Source organism: Hypanus sabinus, chromosome 5 (genome assembly GCF_030144855.1).
Source record: "Hypanus sabinus isolate sHypSab1 chromosome 5, sHypSab1.hap1, whole genome shotgun sequence".
Classification (NCBI taxonomy): domain Eukaryota; kingdom Metazoa; phylum Chordata; class Chondrichthyes; order Myliobatiformes; family Dasyatidae; genus Hypanus; species Hypanus sabinus.
This window is the reverse complement of record NC_082710.1, coordinates 2898069-2915860: the sequence shown is the minus strand read 5'-3', so window position 1 is coordinate 2915860 and position 17792 is coordinate 2898069. Positions and strand designations below refer to the sequence as shown.

At 38.7% G+C, this 17792-nt stretch overlaps 1 protein-coding gene across 4 annotated transcripts in view; it reads right to left on the bottom strand.

Moving 5' to 3' along the window:
• Nucleotides 1–17792, bottom strand: part of kiaa0825 (KIAA0825 ortholog) — a 341406-nt gene that overhangs the window by 182152 nt on the left and 141462 nt on the right. For all 4 annotated transcript variants that reach the window (XM_059969307.1, XM_059969304.1, XM_059969306.1 and 1 more), the window contains one exon: nucleotides 7206–7300. In XM_059969307.1, the coding sequence (XP_059825290.1) occupies nucleotides 7206–7300 (95 nt within the window). The remainder of the gene's footprint in view (nucleotides 1–7205; nucleotides 7301–17792) is intronic.

Genomic DNA, 17792 nt, shown 5'->3' with positions numbered 1-17792 from the left:
TTAAACATGGCTTAGGATAAAAACAATATGTTACATTCAGATATTCAAACAACATCGCCTTATTTGCATTTTTCTTATTTATGTTGTTGTTTACTGACACCAAGTAAACTGCCATACTTTCCCAATGAGATGTTTCTTGTACAGCCTTGAAAGTTAATCATGTTGGACTGTCAATATGAAGAATGGGGCTAATGAATGAAACACAGTTCAACTTTTGTTTTAAAAAACAGCATCTCCAAACAACAATCTGGTCATTTACCATTTAGTGAGCTGATACTGTATGTTGCTGTCATTGGTTATTAAACCAACTTCTTCATCATCTGAGATGAAACTTCTGTCTCAGTATTATTTGGTACCTTCAAATAAACTGCACCCCTTTTACTTAATGTGCAACAATTTAAGTAAAAGTCTCATAATTTTAAAGTGAACATTATTTCATTTTTTTGTTTACTGGATCTCAGTTCTAACATTTTAGACCTTGCCTCATTGATAGTTCTGTGTGCTGGATGTGACTTTCATACTCTGTTGGCAGGTTTTAGGAAAGCCATCACACCTGTGACTTTGTTTTGATAAATGAGTCCTTCAACTCATCACGACCATCTGAAGGAGAGTCGTGGCCTTTGTGGGAATCAGTGATTTATTCTTTTTTACTGCAATGATACCTCAGTATTCTCTGTAAAGAAAACCATGCCTGTTAAAATTAATGAAAACCTCACCATGTTGTTCCACGAGTAAACCAAAGAAACCAAAACAGACAAAATATTTGTTTAAAAAATACAAATGCTGTTTTGTCATAATCAGTCACTTTAAGACAGTAAAAAAAACTGTTCTCAGTGACATTCTATACCAGTGGCCTTCAACCACTGGGCCACGGACCAGTACTGGGCTGTAAAGTATGTGAGGAAACGATATGAGTCAGCTGCACCTTTCCTCATTCCCTTTCATGCCCACTGTTGAACGCACGTGAAGTCATTACCCACACAAGGTCATCAGACACCTAAATGCAGTGATACGCAAGCGCCAGAGATCACTGGTTGGCCTCGGGTAACCGGTCGCTTCATGCGGCCAGTGAGAAGTGCCGTTGCTGCTGGCCTGGAGCGCAGACAGATGGGCGCCACCTCTAAACCCGTTTAGCACACCGAATGACGTGGGGAACCCGGTGCTAAAATATTTGCAGACGACCTAATTTGGGCTCAGGGTTTCGTAAGGAGCAAAGCAGCTACCTCACTGCGATCTACTGTAAGTCATCCCTCAAACTAAACTTTTGTCGGCCGATAGATCCCACCTACCTACAGGGGGGGAGGGGTGGGCACGCGCCCTGTCACTCTCCTCACTCGGTCAGTCACTCTCTCCGGACCACGGCCATCGTGGCCCCGGTACAGGGACCTCCAGCCCTTACTTTGTCCTCTCACTGGTGTGTTGCAATGATTTTATATGTTCATACGAGGAAAATACATGCTGTGTGTTTAATATCCAAACGTTACTTAAAATGTTATGATGCTATTGACTTATAAGTGAGTTATAATTGACCTATCACCATATTTATGCGAAGAAAATATGCGCTGTGTGCTTAATATTAAATTTGTTAGATAAATCCTTTTAGAAATGAAATTGAGTGTATTAGCCATGTATAAGTGACTTATAGTTGACTTATCACTTATATTCCGTTCGTGATTAACACTCACCCACCCCACCCGTCGGCTGGTCCGCAAGAATATTGTCAATATTAAACCGGTCCGCGGTGCAAAAAAGGTTGGTGACCCCTGTTCTATACAACGCCAAGTTTCTGAGCTGCAATTTAAAAACTTGTGTGTTGTTATTTATTAATTGGTTGATTGATTGAGATACCGAATGGAATAGAGCATTTGAATCGCACTGCCCAGCAATCCCTGATTTTACTCTAGCCTATTGCGGGACATTTACAATGACCAATCAACATACTAATTGGTAGGTCTTTGGACAGTGAGAGGAAACCTGAGCACCTGGGGAGAACTTATGTCCATGGGGAGGATGTACATAACTTACAGACAGCACCAGAATTGTTCTGAACTCTGGAAATCTCTGAGCTGCAATAGCGTTGTGCTAACCACTATGCTACCATGTCACACAGATGACTATTATGTGAACAACATCTGTCAAAATAAATCCACAAACCTTACACAATGAAAGCTGTAGCTACTGCAAGAACAAGAAAAAGTGCTCAAAGACAGGAAAGGGAAAATGGTGGAGACATGAAGGAAATGCATGAGAGGGATTTATTTAGCCTCGTATGTATTGTATGACATGTTTTCTAAACTTGGATTGAAATATAGCATATGGGAATGATTTTATTTCTGCATTTTTAGAAAGAGGGTGATGTAATGGTCATAGATACAGGCAAAGTAAAGACAGATGGACTTTAATGAATGAGGAACTGGGATTAAGACTACTGGCATCAGGTAAGAGCCATAAGGAGATAATGTACAAATTTGAGTTATTTTCTCTGGAGCTTTGGAAGCTGAGGGACAACCTGATGGAATAATCTTAGTTACAAGTGGCATAGATAGAGTAGACAGTCTAAGTCTTTTTTCTCAGCTTGAGGATGTCAAATATGGAAGGCATGGATTTAAGGTGAGAGGGAGCAAATTTGAAGAAATTTTTACCACACAGTAAGTGGTAGGTAGCTGGATCGTGCTCCCAGGGGAGTATCTGGCAGAAGCAGATATGATGGCAAAGTTTAAGAGGTATAAGACCATAAGATATAGGAGCAGAAGTAGGCCCTTTGGCCCATCGAGTCTGCTCCACCATTCAATCATGGGCTGATTGAATTCTTCCAGTCATCCCCACTCCCCTGCCTTCTCCCATACCCTCTGATGCCCTGGCTAATCAAGAACCTATCTATCTCTGCCTTAAATGATCAGGCAGGGAAGAGAGAGAGTGAGAGCGAGAGAAACACACACACACACACTCTCACACACACATACACTCACTCACTCTACAGGCTGATGAGATAAACTAACATCATGGTTGGCACAGATGTATTAGGCCAGAGAGCCTGATCCTGTGCTGTACCGTTTTTTAAAAAAATTCTAAGGTGAAAAGAACTCATTTTCTTTTTCTATCATGCTGTTCTTATTATCCTTCTCTGCCTTCTGCTCTTCCCCCTCAGTTGCAGCCACTTGCATGACTGGTTGTAGCAAAGGCCATTCTGTCAATATGCATTAGTAATATGTATCGAACTACCAGAAGTCATGGTATCCAAGCAGCTGATAATAGCAGAATTCCTCCAGTGTGGTCTGGCAGTGAGATGTAGCTTGAAGATCCTATTATCTTTCTTGAAGCAGCATGGTTACCATTGTATGTTTGTTGTGCATGCTGAGAAGGCTTCCTGACTGCAGGAATGAGTTATGCCATGATTGAATTGCTCTTGTCACCCAACAATCAACCTTTGACTTGCTGGCAAATGACAGACTTTGAGTAAGGGAGCCATGACCACATGATGGGCTACCTGTGGTCCTACATCAACTATACAATGACTAAGTGCAATTCCATTCAGTTTAGCAAGATGGAGGAAACACAATTCAATCCCTTCTTTTGCAGATTTTAAGATTTAACATGAAGTTCCTCCCTGTTTGCTTTTCTATGAAAAATGGGCCTAACAACATATATTGGACTCAGGAGCTTGACACTGAAAATAATGATTTTCTGTAGAGAAGAACAGCTAAAAAGGAGAATATTATGATTGGCATTTATATCTAAGCAATTTTGATGCTTTCCATATAGATTCTATTGTTTTGGCAAAAATAAGGAATAAGTTTATTTAGGGATGTATTTGTGAATCCAGAATATGATCAACAACATGAGCAACTCAAGGATCTACATTTACCAGTTTCTGTTTTTCATGTATCATTATTGTAGAATTGTTTTTAGGATAAATGATACTAATTAGTAACTCACAAGTTTCCATTCATTTCTTCAAAAATTGTACTGTAGTTTATTTTTCATCAATGTAGTATGAGCTCTATATTTTTTGGCTTATAAATGTCAACATTAATGGAATGTCTTCATTTTAGGATTAGCTAAATGCTTATCTTAAGCAATTCTGCTTAAGTCTTTTCAGTGGCTAGAAAATAATACAATCTAACCAAAAAATAGTTTACAATCAATACTAATTGGTGTACATTGTTAGTTTGGCACAAAGTAATTTTATGTTTAACTCAATACTAAAACAGCATTAATTAGATTGGTATTTCTTATCTTAATTAGATTAATCCTCTGGCTGCATTACTAACAAGTTTCCCTGTATTAGAAGGTGAAGTAAGACCATAGCATAGAATTTCTCTTAGCAGTATTCATTTTAGAATATTTAACACACTTACGTTAAATTTCTGAGTTCATAATTTTAATGTATGTGCTCAAATGCTTATTTCAGAGGGCTCTACAACAGGTAGTCAAAACTGCCCAATAGCCTACCTGGCATCAAGGGCATTTATACAGAAAGGTGATGGAAAGGGGCCAGTACCATCATGAGGGATTCCACCCACCCTGCTTATCGATTGTTTACACTAATTTAGAGATAACAGTTTTTATAAGTTTTTTTAATAACTACCGAAATTCATTAATTATATTTAAATTTCCAGATTCTTGTCAAAACTCTTTTGACTACATAGAGTTCTAATGTTTCATTTGTAAGGTAACCACTGTAAAGTTTGCTTGAAGTGTATTAATCTTTTCAATCACTTCTTTTTTTGTATATCATATTAAAATAATTAAAAGGGCACCTGAACAGAAAATGAATTAGAACTAGAAGCTGGATAACAATTCTTAAGGCAAACCTCGCAAGCCAAATCTCCAAAATCTCAAATCAGATGAGCTCATTCTAGTAAATCTAACAAGGGATGCTATTCCTACAGTCATTGAGTCACAGAAAACTACAGCACAGAAACAGGCCATTCAGCCCATCTAGTACTTGCTGAACCATTTAAACTGTTTAGTCCATTGACCGGCACCCAGACCATAATCCTCCATACGCCTCCCATCCAAACTTATCTTAAATGTTAAAATCAAAATCGCATCCACCACTTGTGCTACCAGTTTGTTCCCCACTCTCACTGCCCACTGTGAAAAAGTTTCCCCTCATGTCCCCCTTATACATTTCACCTTTTACCCCTAACCCATGACCTCTAGTTGTAGTCCCACTAACATCAGTGGAAAAAGCTTACTTGCATTGACCCTATCTATACCCTTCATAATGTTGTATACCTCTGTCAAATTTTCTCTGTACTCTCAATCTTATTTACATCTTTCCTATAGGTAGGTGACCAAAATTGCACACAATACTCCAAATACTCCAATACTCCAAACTCACCAGCATCTTATACAACTTGAACATAACATCCCAACTCTTGTACTCAATAGTTTGATCTATGAAGGCCAATGTACCAAAAGCTTTCCCTATGACTCTGTCTACCTGTGATGCTACTTTCAATGAATTATGGACCTGTGTTTCCAAATCCCTTTGTTCTACTGCACTCTTCAGTTCCCTACCGCTCTCTGTGTAAGACCTATGCTGGTTGGTCCTTCTAAAGAGCAACACCTCACACTTGTCTACATTAAATTACACCTGCCATTTTTCCATCTGGTCCAGATCCTACTGCAAGCTTTGATAGTTTTCCTTGTTGTCTACTGGACTCTTGGTGCCATTTGCAAATTTGCTGATCCAGTTAACCACAGAATCATCCAGATTGTTCATACAGATAATAAATCCCTGTGACACTCCACTCGTCACAGGCCTCCAATCAGAGAGGCAACCATCTACTAACACTCTGTCTTCTCCCACAAAGCCTATGTTTAATCCAATTTACTTCCTCATCTTGAATGCCAAGTGACAGAACCTTCTTGACCAACCACACATGCAGGATCTTTTCAAATGCCTTGCATTTGGTCATGTGGGCAACTTCATCAACTTTCCTGATAACTTCCTCAAAAAATTCTATAAGTTTGGTCAGGCAAGACCTACCATGCACAAAGCCATGCTGATTATCCCTAATCATTTCCTGTCTAACCAAATACTCATAAATCTGGTTCCTGTCATAACAATATTGCAACAAGTTCATATTTTGATATTGGAACTAGAAGAAGCTCAAGTGTTTATTAAATAGATAAGTCAAGATACAAAATGCATTTGCAAACTGTCGGTCTTCATTTTATCTAAATTTAAACAACTTATTTTATTTCAATACTTTCAAAAATCAAGTGGGGCTGCTTTCTTAGATGGCTTTAACCATGGAGGTCATGGTTCCTTTGGTGATGATTAATATTACTCACCATTTCTTCTTTGACCATCTGTGAAAATTCATATGTATACATTATGCCTTTCCTATCCACTGTGCCTACACATTTCTTTATTTTCTGTAATGGGTGTGAATATGATCTTCCTGACAAAAGTCTGCTTTATGGATTTAATGCAACTTTTATCTTATAAATTAAAATATTCAATATGCTATCATGGTTTCTGTGCCAACTTCCTCCACAGAATCTTTAGAAAGCTTCCTCCACCTGACTTCTAATGCAATATCATGTTCCTCAGCATTTGTTAATGTTGTAAATGTAGAACATTCCACAATCATGAGGATAATATTACCAGAATGCATACAAATACCAAACAAAATGAGAATAAAATCAACCAGACAATAACATATTTTTCTAGCAGGCAGGTTTAAGTCAAATGTTCCTCATTCATTTAACACAACCCATACTATACAATGTATAGAAAGAAAATATCATATTATTTAATAAAATCACAGTTTAATTCAAATTAAAGAAATGAGAGATTACCTAAGAGAGCAATATTTCCACTAAATGGAAAATAAGAATGACAGGCATGCTGTGTTTAGTATTATATTTACTTTAGTATAAAATAAAGAACAAAGAGCAAAATTAAAATGCTGGGCATATATCCAAGGAAAATATCTTAAAATACATGCATTCCAAGGAGTACCTAATTAAAACAGGAATTGATCACCCAAATACAGAAAAAAGGGCATAGATAGATTAGATAGTGAACTGTATGTTGCTGCTTTGTTCTTTTATGATTGGATTTATGATAGAGTTTTGTTGCACAAATCAGACAAACATTTAATTCCTGGAACAATGCCAGATGAGGATGTATAATAAAATAACATTCAAACTTAACATGACAGTCAGCTCTGAAAAGAAGCTATTACCTGTTTGCTAGCAGCGTCCTGAAGGTCAATTGACTGAGTCCCGGATTACTATGTAGAACTTTTGACCAATCCCAGTTCCATTCAGTTATAGTTGACTGTTGATAAATGAAAATAAAGCACTGTTAGTTATTAATCATTGTTAATGTGGTCAGTAAATTACAGCCCCAGCTGTGCTGCACTGAATAAGAAGCAGGGTGGTTCTGAACAAGAGCTGAAACAGGAGATATCAATCATTCACGTAGAAGAACTCTGCTCCTATGTCTTATGGTCTAAGAAGCTTTCATTTCAATAAGATGAGAATTAGTTTAAAAATTTATCTGGTACTGTAGCCATTAGTTAAAAAAGTCAAACCAATTTGCATTTTTTCTGCTTGTTCGTGCTACAGTGCCACTTTCAAGGGAAAATTCTCAATGAGAAATTTCCAAATAGACCATTTAAGTTATACAAGGATGTTTACTGATATACATTTTGAATTATTAAAGCTGGTCAACTCAGTAACAATCATTATGTACAATTAACTGATAGTTAAGTCTGGATGGGAGGTATACTCACAGGGAATGTGGATTAAACAATTTGTTCAAGAATGCTGTGGCCATTTAAACATGAGATCTTCTGGATGAGTCCATGATAAATTACATTCTTAAAGATATCTGCATTCAGATAAGGATGCTAAAAATGTATTGGTTTCTGAACATTTTCTGGCCCTGCCTTGTTGGTGAAGGTGCTCTCTGACAGGTGCTGTTGATTGTTTCTGATCTCACCTAGGTGTGTCAGACTTTGAACATCTGCCCTATTTGGAGAAAGAAAAGGTACAACAGGAAACTTAGAAGTGCTGCCAGTATCTGTCTAGTGATCCATCTTTTTGAAGTATAGCAGTACACATGGCTAAAAAGCAAGTGTAGAACAGAGGACTTCAAACATCTGGATTATTGGGATCTCTTCCTCACAAAGGGAACCCTTACAAAAAGGGCAGGCTACACATAAACCAAGAGGCATCAACACCCTTGCAGGAAGGTTTGATCGTGCCACTAGGCTGGGTTTAAAACAGTGTGGCAGAGTGTGAACCAGAACAGTAGATCACCAGGTAGAGTGATTGAGAAGGTAGAAGTTAATTCAAGATTGACCTGAAAACAGACAGGGCCAAGATAATGAACATGGCAGGAATGATGATCAGTAGTGTATTTATTTTAATACAGATTGTATAATGGGTAAGGCAGATGAGTTGAGAGCCTAGATTATAATGAACAAGAGAAGGGCCAAATTGGCAGGTCAGTGTTTGAGGATTTAGTTATGTCAGACTTAACAGAAGAGGGATCTAAAAGAGGTAGGGAGTTTCACTATTGATCAGGCAGAAGCTGGTGACTAATGAGCACGTAGAATATGAAGGAGATTGAAAACCTGGCTGAGTGATGCCGCAATAATAACCTCTCAATATCAGCAAGACCAATGAACTGATTATTGACATCAGGAGGAAACCAGAGATCCATGAGCATCATACTATTGGGTGTGCTTTTCAGCAGCAGGGCTGGAATTTCGTCGGGATTAATGGGAAGGTGAATGCTACTAAGTACAGAGAGATCTTGGATAAAAACCTGCTAGCCTCTGTCAGAAAGCTTAAACTAGGGAGAAAATTTGTCTTTCAGTGGGCAAGGACCCAAAGCACACTGCCAGAGCAACCATAGAATGGCTTCAAATGAAGAAAATTGATGTCTTTGAGTGGCCCAGTCAGAGTCCTGACCTTAACCCAATCAAACAGCTCTGGCAAGACCTCAGGATTGCTGTCCATTACTCCTCCCCAAGTAACATGGCGCAGATTGAGAAATTTGCAAGGTGGAATGGGCAAATCTTGTTCCATCATGTTATACAAAGCAAAGAAAAGATTTTTGGCTGTAATAGCTGTGAGAAATGGTTCAACCAAGTACTAAGCAAAGAGAGATGAATACTTTTGAACTGTTGACATTTTAGTTTTTGAATCTTCAGCATTTCATGCATTTCAATTTTCCCATTTTTTAGGCTCTACTGTGGAAAAAAAGGAGTATGTTATTTACAAATAAGAATTCTCAGTTAAATTGATCAAAATCCCTGGTTGTAATATTCATCTATGTGAATAAAGGGTCAGGGGCTGAATACTTTTTACAAGACCCTGTATATTTGAAAAAAACCTTTGGTGTTATAAGAACATAAGAAATAGGAGCAGGAGTAGGTCATCTGGCCCATTGAGCCAGCCCCGCCATTCAATAAGACCATGGCTGATCTGTCCGTAAACTCAGCTCCATCTACCTGTCTTTTCACCATAACCCTTAATTCCCTTACTATGTAAAAACCTATCTAACTGTTAATGGGAAATATATTTAGTATATATTTAGTGAAGAAGCCACAACTGCTTCACTGGGCAGAGAATTCCACAGATTCACCACACTCTCTGGGAAAAACAGTTTCTCCTCATCTCCATCTTAAATCTTCTCCCCAGAAACTTGAGGCAATATCCCCTAGTTCTAGTCTCACCTACCAATGGAAACAACTTTCCTACTTCTATCTTATCTATCCCTTTCAAAATTTTATATATTTCATTCTTCTGAACTGCAGAGAGTATAGTCCTAGGCAACTCAATCTCTCCTCATAAGTTAACCCCTTCATCCCTGGAATCAACCTGGTGAACCTCCTCTGCACTGCCTCCAAAGCCAGTATATCCTTCCTCAAGTATGGAGACCAGAACTGCACACAGTACTCCAGGTGTGGCCTCACCAGTACCCTGTATAGTTGCAGCATGACCTCCATGCTCTTGAATTCAATCCCTCTAGCAATGAAGGCCAACATTTCGTTTGCCTTCTTAATAAACTTGTACCTGCAAGCTAACTTTTTGCGATTCATGCACAAGTACTCCAAGTCACTCTGCACAACAGCATGCAGTAATCTTTCACTATTTAAATAATAATCTGTTCATCTATTATTCCTTCCAAAGTGGATGATCTCACATTTATCAATGTTGTATTCCAACTGCCAGACCTTGGCCCACTCACTTAACCTATCTGTATCCCTCTGTAGACTCTCCACATCCTCTGTATAATTTGCTTTTCCATTCAGTTCAGTGATATCAGCAAATTTTGCTATGGTACACTCAAGCCCCTCTTCCAAATCATTAATGTAAATGGTAAACAGCTGCGGGCCCAGCACCGACACCTGTGGTACCCCACTCACCACAGACTGCCAACCGGAGAAACACCCATTTATACCAACTCTCTGCTTTCTATCGGTTAACCAATCCACAATCCATGCCAATATACTTCTGATTCCATGCATCCGTATCTTATTTATAAGTTTCTTGTGCGGCACCTTATCGAAAGCCTTCTGGAAATCCCAGTATATGGCATCCACCTGTTCCCCTCTATCCACTGCACTCATTATGTCCTCAAAGAGCTCCAGTAGGTTTGTTAAAAAGGATCTGCCCTTTCTGAATCCATGCTGTGTCTGTCTAATAGAACCATTCCTTTCTAAATGTTTTGCCATTTCTTCCTTATGACAGTTTCAAGCATTTTTCTGACTACAGATGTTAAGCTAACCGGCCTATAGTTGCCCATCTTTTGCCTACATCCTTTTTTAAAAAAGTGGCGTGACAGTTGCTGTCTTCCAATCCACTGGGACCTGCCCAGAGTCTAGAGAGTTTTGATAAATGATTACCAATGCGTCTACTATAACCTCCACCAATTCCTTCAGCACCCTGGAATGCATCCCATCAGGAGCAGAAGACTTACCTACCTTCAGGCCCTGTAGTTTTCTCATCATTATCCCTTTAGTGACAGTGATTTTATCAAAGTCCTCACCTCCCATTTCGTCCATAACATCCTTCTTTGGCATATTAAACATGTCCTCCATCGTGAAGGTCTTTTATATACTAGCTAGTATACCTTCATATTTCATCTTTTTTTCTCCTTATGGTTTTTAACATAGAAATATAAAAATATACAGCACATTACAGGCCCTTTGGCCCACAATGTTGTGGCAACCATGTAACCTTCTCTAGAAACTGCCTAGAATTTCCCTACCGCATAGCTCTCTATTTTTCTAAGCTCCATGTACCTATCCAAGAATCTCTTAAAAGACCCTATTGTATCCTCCTCTACCACCGTCGCTAGTAGTGCATTCCATGCACCCACTGCACTGTGAAAAACTTACCTCTGACATCCCCCTTGTACCTACTTCAAAGCACCTTAACATTGTGCCCCCTCATGTGAGCTATTTCAACCCTGGGAAAAAGCCTCTGGCTAGCCACATGATCAATGCCTCTCATCATCTTATACACCCCTATCAGGTCACCTCTCATCCTCTGTTGATCCATGGAGAAAAATCCAAGTTCACTCAATCTATTCTCATAGAACATGCTCTCCAAATCCAGGCAACTTCCTTGTAAATCTCCTCTACACTCTCGACAGTATCCACATCCTTCCTGTAATGAGGTGACCAGAATTGAACACAGTACTCCAAGTGGAATCTAACTAAGATCTTATATAGCTGTAATATTACTTCATGGCTATTGAACTCAGTCCCATGGTTGATGAAGGCCAACACACCATACACCTTCTTAATAACACTGTCAACCTGAACTTTAGTTGCCTTGTCTTTGTTTTTAAAATCTTCCCAATCCCCTAACTTCTCACCAACTTTTGCTATAAAAAATACTTTTTAAAAATTGGATAGGTATATGGACAGGAAATGAATGGACGGATATGGGCTGAGTGCAGGTAGGTGGGACTAGGTGAGAGCAAGTGTTCGGCATGTACTAGAAGGGCCAAGATGGCCTGTTTCCATGCTGTAATTGTTATATTGTTGTATATTATATGCCCTCTCTTTTCCTCTTGTGCTATATTTAACTCCCCTTGTCAGCCAAAACTACCCCATCCTCCCTTTCGAATACAGCTTCATCTTTGGAATGCATCTATCCTGCACTTTCTAAATTGCTCTCAGAAACTCCAGCCATTGCTGTTCTCCCATCATCCCTGCTAGTGTCCTATTCCAACTTTGGCCATCTCTTCTCTCATGCCTCTATAATTCCCTTCACTCTTTTGTAATGCTGATGCATCTGACTTTATTTTCTCCCTCTCAAACTGCATGGTGAATTCCTTTATAACCATATAACCATATAACAATCACAGCACGGAAACAGGCCATCTCGGCCCTCCTAGTCCGTGCCGAACTCTTAATCTCACCTAGTCCCACCTACCTGCACTCAGCCCATAACCCTCCACTCATTTCCTGTCCATATACCTATCCAATTTTACCTTAAATGACACAACTGAACTGGCCTCTACTACCTCTACAGGAAGCTCATTCCACACAGCTATCACTCTCTGAGTAAAGAAATACCCCCTCGTGTTTCCCTTAACCTTCTGCCCCCTAACTCTCAAATCATGTCCTCTCGTTTGAATCTCCCCTACTCTCAATGGAAACAGCCTATTCACATCAACTCTATCTATCCTTCTCAAAATTTTAAATCCTCGATCAAATCCCCCCTCAACCTTCTACGCTCCAATGAATAGAGACCTAACTTGTTCAACCTTTCTCTGTAACTTAAGTGCTGAAACCCAGGTAACATCCTAGTAAATCGTCTCTGCACTCTCTCTAATTTATTGATATTTTTCCTATAATTCGGTGACCAGAACTGCACACAATATTCTAAATTTGGCCTTACCAATGCCTTGTACAATTTTAACATTACATTCCAACTTCTGTACTCAATGCTTTGATTTATAAAGGCCAGCGTTCCAAAAGCCTTCTTCACCACCTTATCTACATGAGACTCCACCTTCAGGGAACTATGCACTGTTATTCCTAGATCTCTCTGTTACTCTGCATTCCTCAATGCCCTACCATTTACCCTGTATGTTCTATTTGGATTATTCCTGCCAAAATGTAGAACCTCACACTTCTCAGCATTAAACTCCATCTGCCAACGTTCAGCCCATTCTTCTAACCGGCATAAATCTCCCTGCAAGCTTTGAAAACCCACCTCATTATCCACAACACCTCCTACCTTAGTATCATCGGCATACTTACTAATCCAATTTACCACCCAATCATCCAGATCATTTATGTATATTACAAACAACATTGGGCCCAAAACAGATCGCTGAGGCACCCCGCTAGTTACCGGCCTCCATCCCGATAAACAATTATCCACCACTACTCTCTGGCATCTCCCATCTAGCCACTGCTGAATCCATTTTATTACTCCAGCATTAATACCTAATGACTAAACCTTTTTAATTAACCTTCCATGTGGAACTTTGTCAAAGGCTTTGCTGAAGTCCATATAGACTACATCCACTGCCTTACCCTCGTCCATATTCCTCGTAACTTCTTCAAAAAATTCAATAAGGTTTGTCAAACATGACCTTCCACGCACAAATCCATGCTGGCTACTCCTAATCAGATCTTGTCTATCCAGATAATTATAAATACTATCTCTAAGAATACTTTCCATTAATTTACCCACCACTGATGTCAAACTGACAGGTCTATAATTGCTAGGCTTACTTCTAGAACCCTTTTTAAACAATGGAACCACGTGAGCAATACGCCAATCCTCCGCCACAATCCCCGTTTCTAATGACATCTTAAAGATCTCCGTCAGAGCTCCTGCTATTTCTACACAAACTTCCCTCAAGGTCCTGGGGAATATCCTCTCAGGACCCGGAGATTTATCCACTTTTAAATTTCTTAAAAGCGCCAGTACTTCCACCTCCTTAATCGTCATAGGTTCCATGACTTCCTTACTTGTTTCCCACACCTTACACAATTCAATATCCTTCTCCTTAGTGAATAACGAAGAGAAGAAATCGTTCAAAATCTCTCCCATCTCCCTCGGCTCCACACATAGCTGACCACTCTGATTCTCTAAGGGGCCAATTTTATCCCTCACTATCCTCTTGCTTTTAATATAACTGTAGAAACCTTTTGGATTTACTTTCACCTTATTTGCCAAACCAACCTCGTATCTTCTTTTAGCTTTTCTAATCTCTTTCTTAAGATTCCTTTTACATTATGATCACTGTTACCAAAGGGTTCCTTTACCTTAAACTCCCTAGTCAAATCTGGTTCAACACTCAATGCACAATTGCATTTCTACTGGTGGGCTCAATCACAAGCTGCTCTAAAAAGCCATCTCATAGTAGGTACAGTCGGCCCTCCTTATCCGCGAAATCCCCATGCGCGAATTCAACCAACCACGAATTGCGAAAAGCCGGAAGTGCTCTTCCAGCACTTGTTGTTTGAGCATATAGAGACTTTTTTCCTTGTCATTATTCCTTAAACGATGCAGTATAACAACTATTTTACACAGCATTTATATTGTATTAGGTATTATAAGTAATCTAGAGATGATTTAAAGTATATGGGAGGTTGTGCACGGGTTATCGTGGATCGGGATTGAAAAAAATTGGAAGTTCTTTTACTAAGTAAGTCAGAACAGGTACATTCAGTATTATTTAGCGTCAGTTAGTCAAACATCTGTCTTAGTATAATCTTTTTATGCATATAAAGCACCTAAGGACGTATGTTTCAGTGCCAAGCTCAGGAACGGAATTCGTAAGTTCCTGAGTTCGATCCAGTGACAGATCGCTCCCGAGTGCGCTTTCCACCGTGCCGAGTTGATGTGGAGGATCAAAAACCCAAAACCCCAAAACCCAATAACTAAACCACTGCATTGCTTAGTAGTAATTGTAGCTTTCATTGGGGCAGTGCCTTTCTCACATTATCCTTTAAAATTGTTCCGATCGTTGACCAATGTAGCCTAACGCTTTTCAAATGACCGATGGCGTTTCACCTCTTTCCGATCGCTTTATTATTTCCACTTTATTTTCAATCATGATCATGACTATTTTCATGAACAGAAACACTGCGGATTCAGAGCTCTACCGCCGGGTCCTAATGTCCACCACACTGAGACAGGTTAAATAGGGTCTGGGATTCTGCTGGGTCCTAAGGAACACCGCATTAAGACAGGTTGAATAAGGGACTTGAGCATCAGCGATTTTTGGTATCCGTGAGGGGTCCCGGAACCAATTCCTCGTGGATAAGGAGGGCCAACTGTATTCTACCAAACCCCTCTCTCGAGATCCAGCCAAAACCAAACTGATTTTCCTAATTTACCTGTACATTGAAATTCCCGTTGACTATTGTAACATAACACCTTCAGACCTGTATTCATTACTCCTTTTGATTTGGCCCATGTTACACTTCAACTCATCCCACTGATTGCAATTTCCCCCTATCATCACTACGCACTGCATTTACTTGTATTCAATTGCCCCTTCCTCAGTCTTAACACTCAGTTTCTGTTCCTTTGCCAACATAGTTTAAACCCTCCCCAACAGCACTAGCAAACCTTCCCACAAGAATGTTGGTCCCCCCTTGGGTTCAGGTGTAAAATGTCCTTTATATATAGGTTATACCTTCCCCAGAAGAAATCCTAATATGATCCAGGAATCTGAAACCCTGCCCCAAGAACCAATTCCTCAGCCACTCATTCATCTGTACCATTATCCTTTTCCTGCCCTGACTAACACTTGGTACTGGGAGTAATCCAAAGATTACTACCTAGGAGATTCTGCTTTTCATCTTCTTCCCTAACTCCCTATACTCACTGTGACCTCTTCCCCTTTTCTACCAAAGTCATTGGTGCCAATGTGCTCTACGACTTCTGGCTGCTCACCCGCCTTACTTCGAATCCTCTGCAGCCACTCTAAGATATCCTGGACGCACCATCCTAGCTTTTACTTCTGAGCTTCATATCACTACTGTTGTGCCGGACTTTACCCTTCCCTGCTGAACCTCAGAGCAGGCCACACTGGCCTGCTTCTGTGCTGTGAAAGATCATCTTCCCCAGCAGTATCCGAAATGGTGTAATTGTTGCTGAAGAGAATGGTCACAGGGGAACTTGACACTGACTGCTTACTCCTTTCACTTCTCCTGGCAGTCAGCCATCTACTGCCTAAAGCTGCACTCTGGGCGTGACCACTTTAGTAAAAGTCTCATTTATGAGATAACATGTCATACATGTAAGTTTTAAAACTTAATTTGGGAAAAGCTAAAATCACAAAATCAGCCATAAAAGCAGATAATTTATTGGGTGTAATAAAGAGACAATTTACAAAGTCTCTAGTTCAATATTTCTTTTCTCTTTCAATCTTTTTATTGAGTTTCAGATAAATATAAAAAAACATAACATAATAATGAATAGGTTATGAATACAATAGACTTGAAATTACATTAATAATAAGATAATAATATCCTATTGAACATCAACAAAAAAAAGTACATTAATCGAGTCTATATAATTATATATGAAAAAAAGCAAAAATAATCGTCAAAAGAAAAAGAAAAAAAAATTTGAAAATACATAAAAGAGAATATATATGGAAAAAAAAACACTAAACTAAACTAACATGGGCAATAATAACAGTTTGTAAGTATATGATAGTGCCAAAGAACTCCGGAACTCCATACCTGAACAAGAATAAGCAGAGAGAAGGTCTGGAAAGGGCCAAATTAATTCATATGAAAATGTCGAATGAACGGTCCCCAAGTTTCTTCAAATTTAATTGATGAGTCAAAAATAGTGCTTCTAATTTTTTCCAAACTCAGATAAGAAATAGCTTGAAAAAGCCACTGAGACGTGGTAGGAGGATTTACTTCTTTCCAATTTTGTAATATAGACCTTCTGGCCATTAATGTTACAAAAGCAATCATTCGTCTGATTGAAGGAGAAAACTGATTACCATCCTCATTTGGTATACCAAAAATTGCAGTAAAAAAATGAGGTTGTAAATCGATGTTCCAAATTGAGGAAATGGTAACAAATATGTCCTTCCAATAGTTATGTAAAGTGGGACATGACCAAAACATGTGGGTCAATGAAGCCACTTCTGAATGACATCTGTCACATTGAGGGTTAATATGAGAATAAAATCGAGCAAGTTTATCTTTAGACATATAAGCTCTATGTACAATTTTAAATTGTATTAAAGCATGTTTAGCACATATAGAAGAAGAATTAACCATTTGTAAATTTTTTCCCATTTATCTGTTGATATATTGTATCGAAGTTCTTTTTCCCATTGTTGTTTAATTCTATCAGATATCTCTGGTTGTACCTTCATAATCATATTATAAATAAAAGCTACTAATCCCTTCTGACAAGGATTTAAGGTAAAAATTAAATCTGAGAAATCTGTTGAAGTTGAATTGGGAAAAGATGGTAAAACTTTATGTAAAAAATTTCTGATTTGTAAATATCTGAAAAAATTAGATTTAGGTATTTTAAATTTATTGGAAAGTTGGTCAAAAGACATCAAAGTACCTTCAAAAAAAAGATCACGAAAACATTTTATACCTTTCCTTTTCCATATGCTAAAAGCTTGATCTGTCAAGGAAGGTTTGAAAAAAAAAATTAAATAAAATAGGGCTATCAAGAACAAAGTTTTTCAGAGTAAAAAATTTACGAAATTGAAACCAAATTCGTAATGTATGCTTGATAACAGGATTAGATATCTGTTTATTGAATTTAACTAAATCAGCAGGAAGAAAAGAACC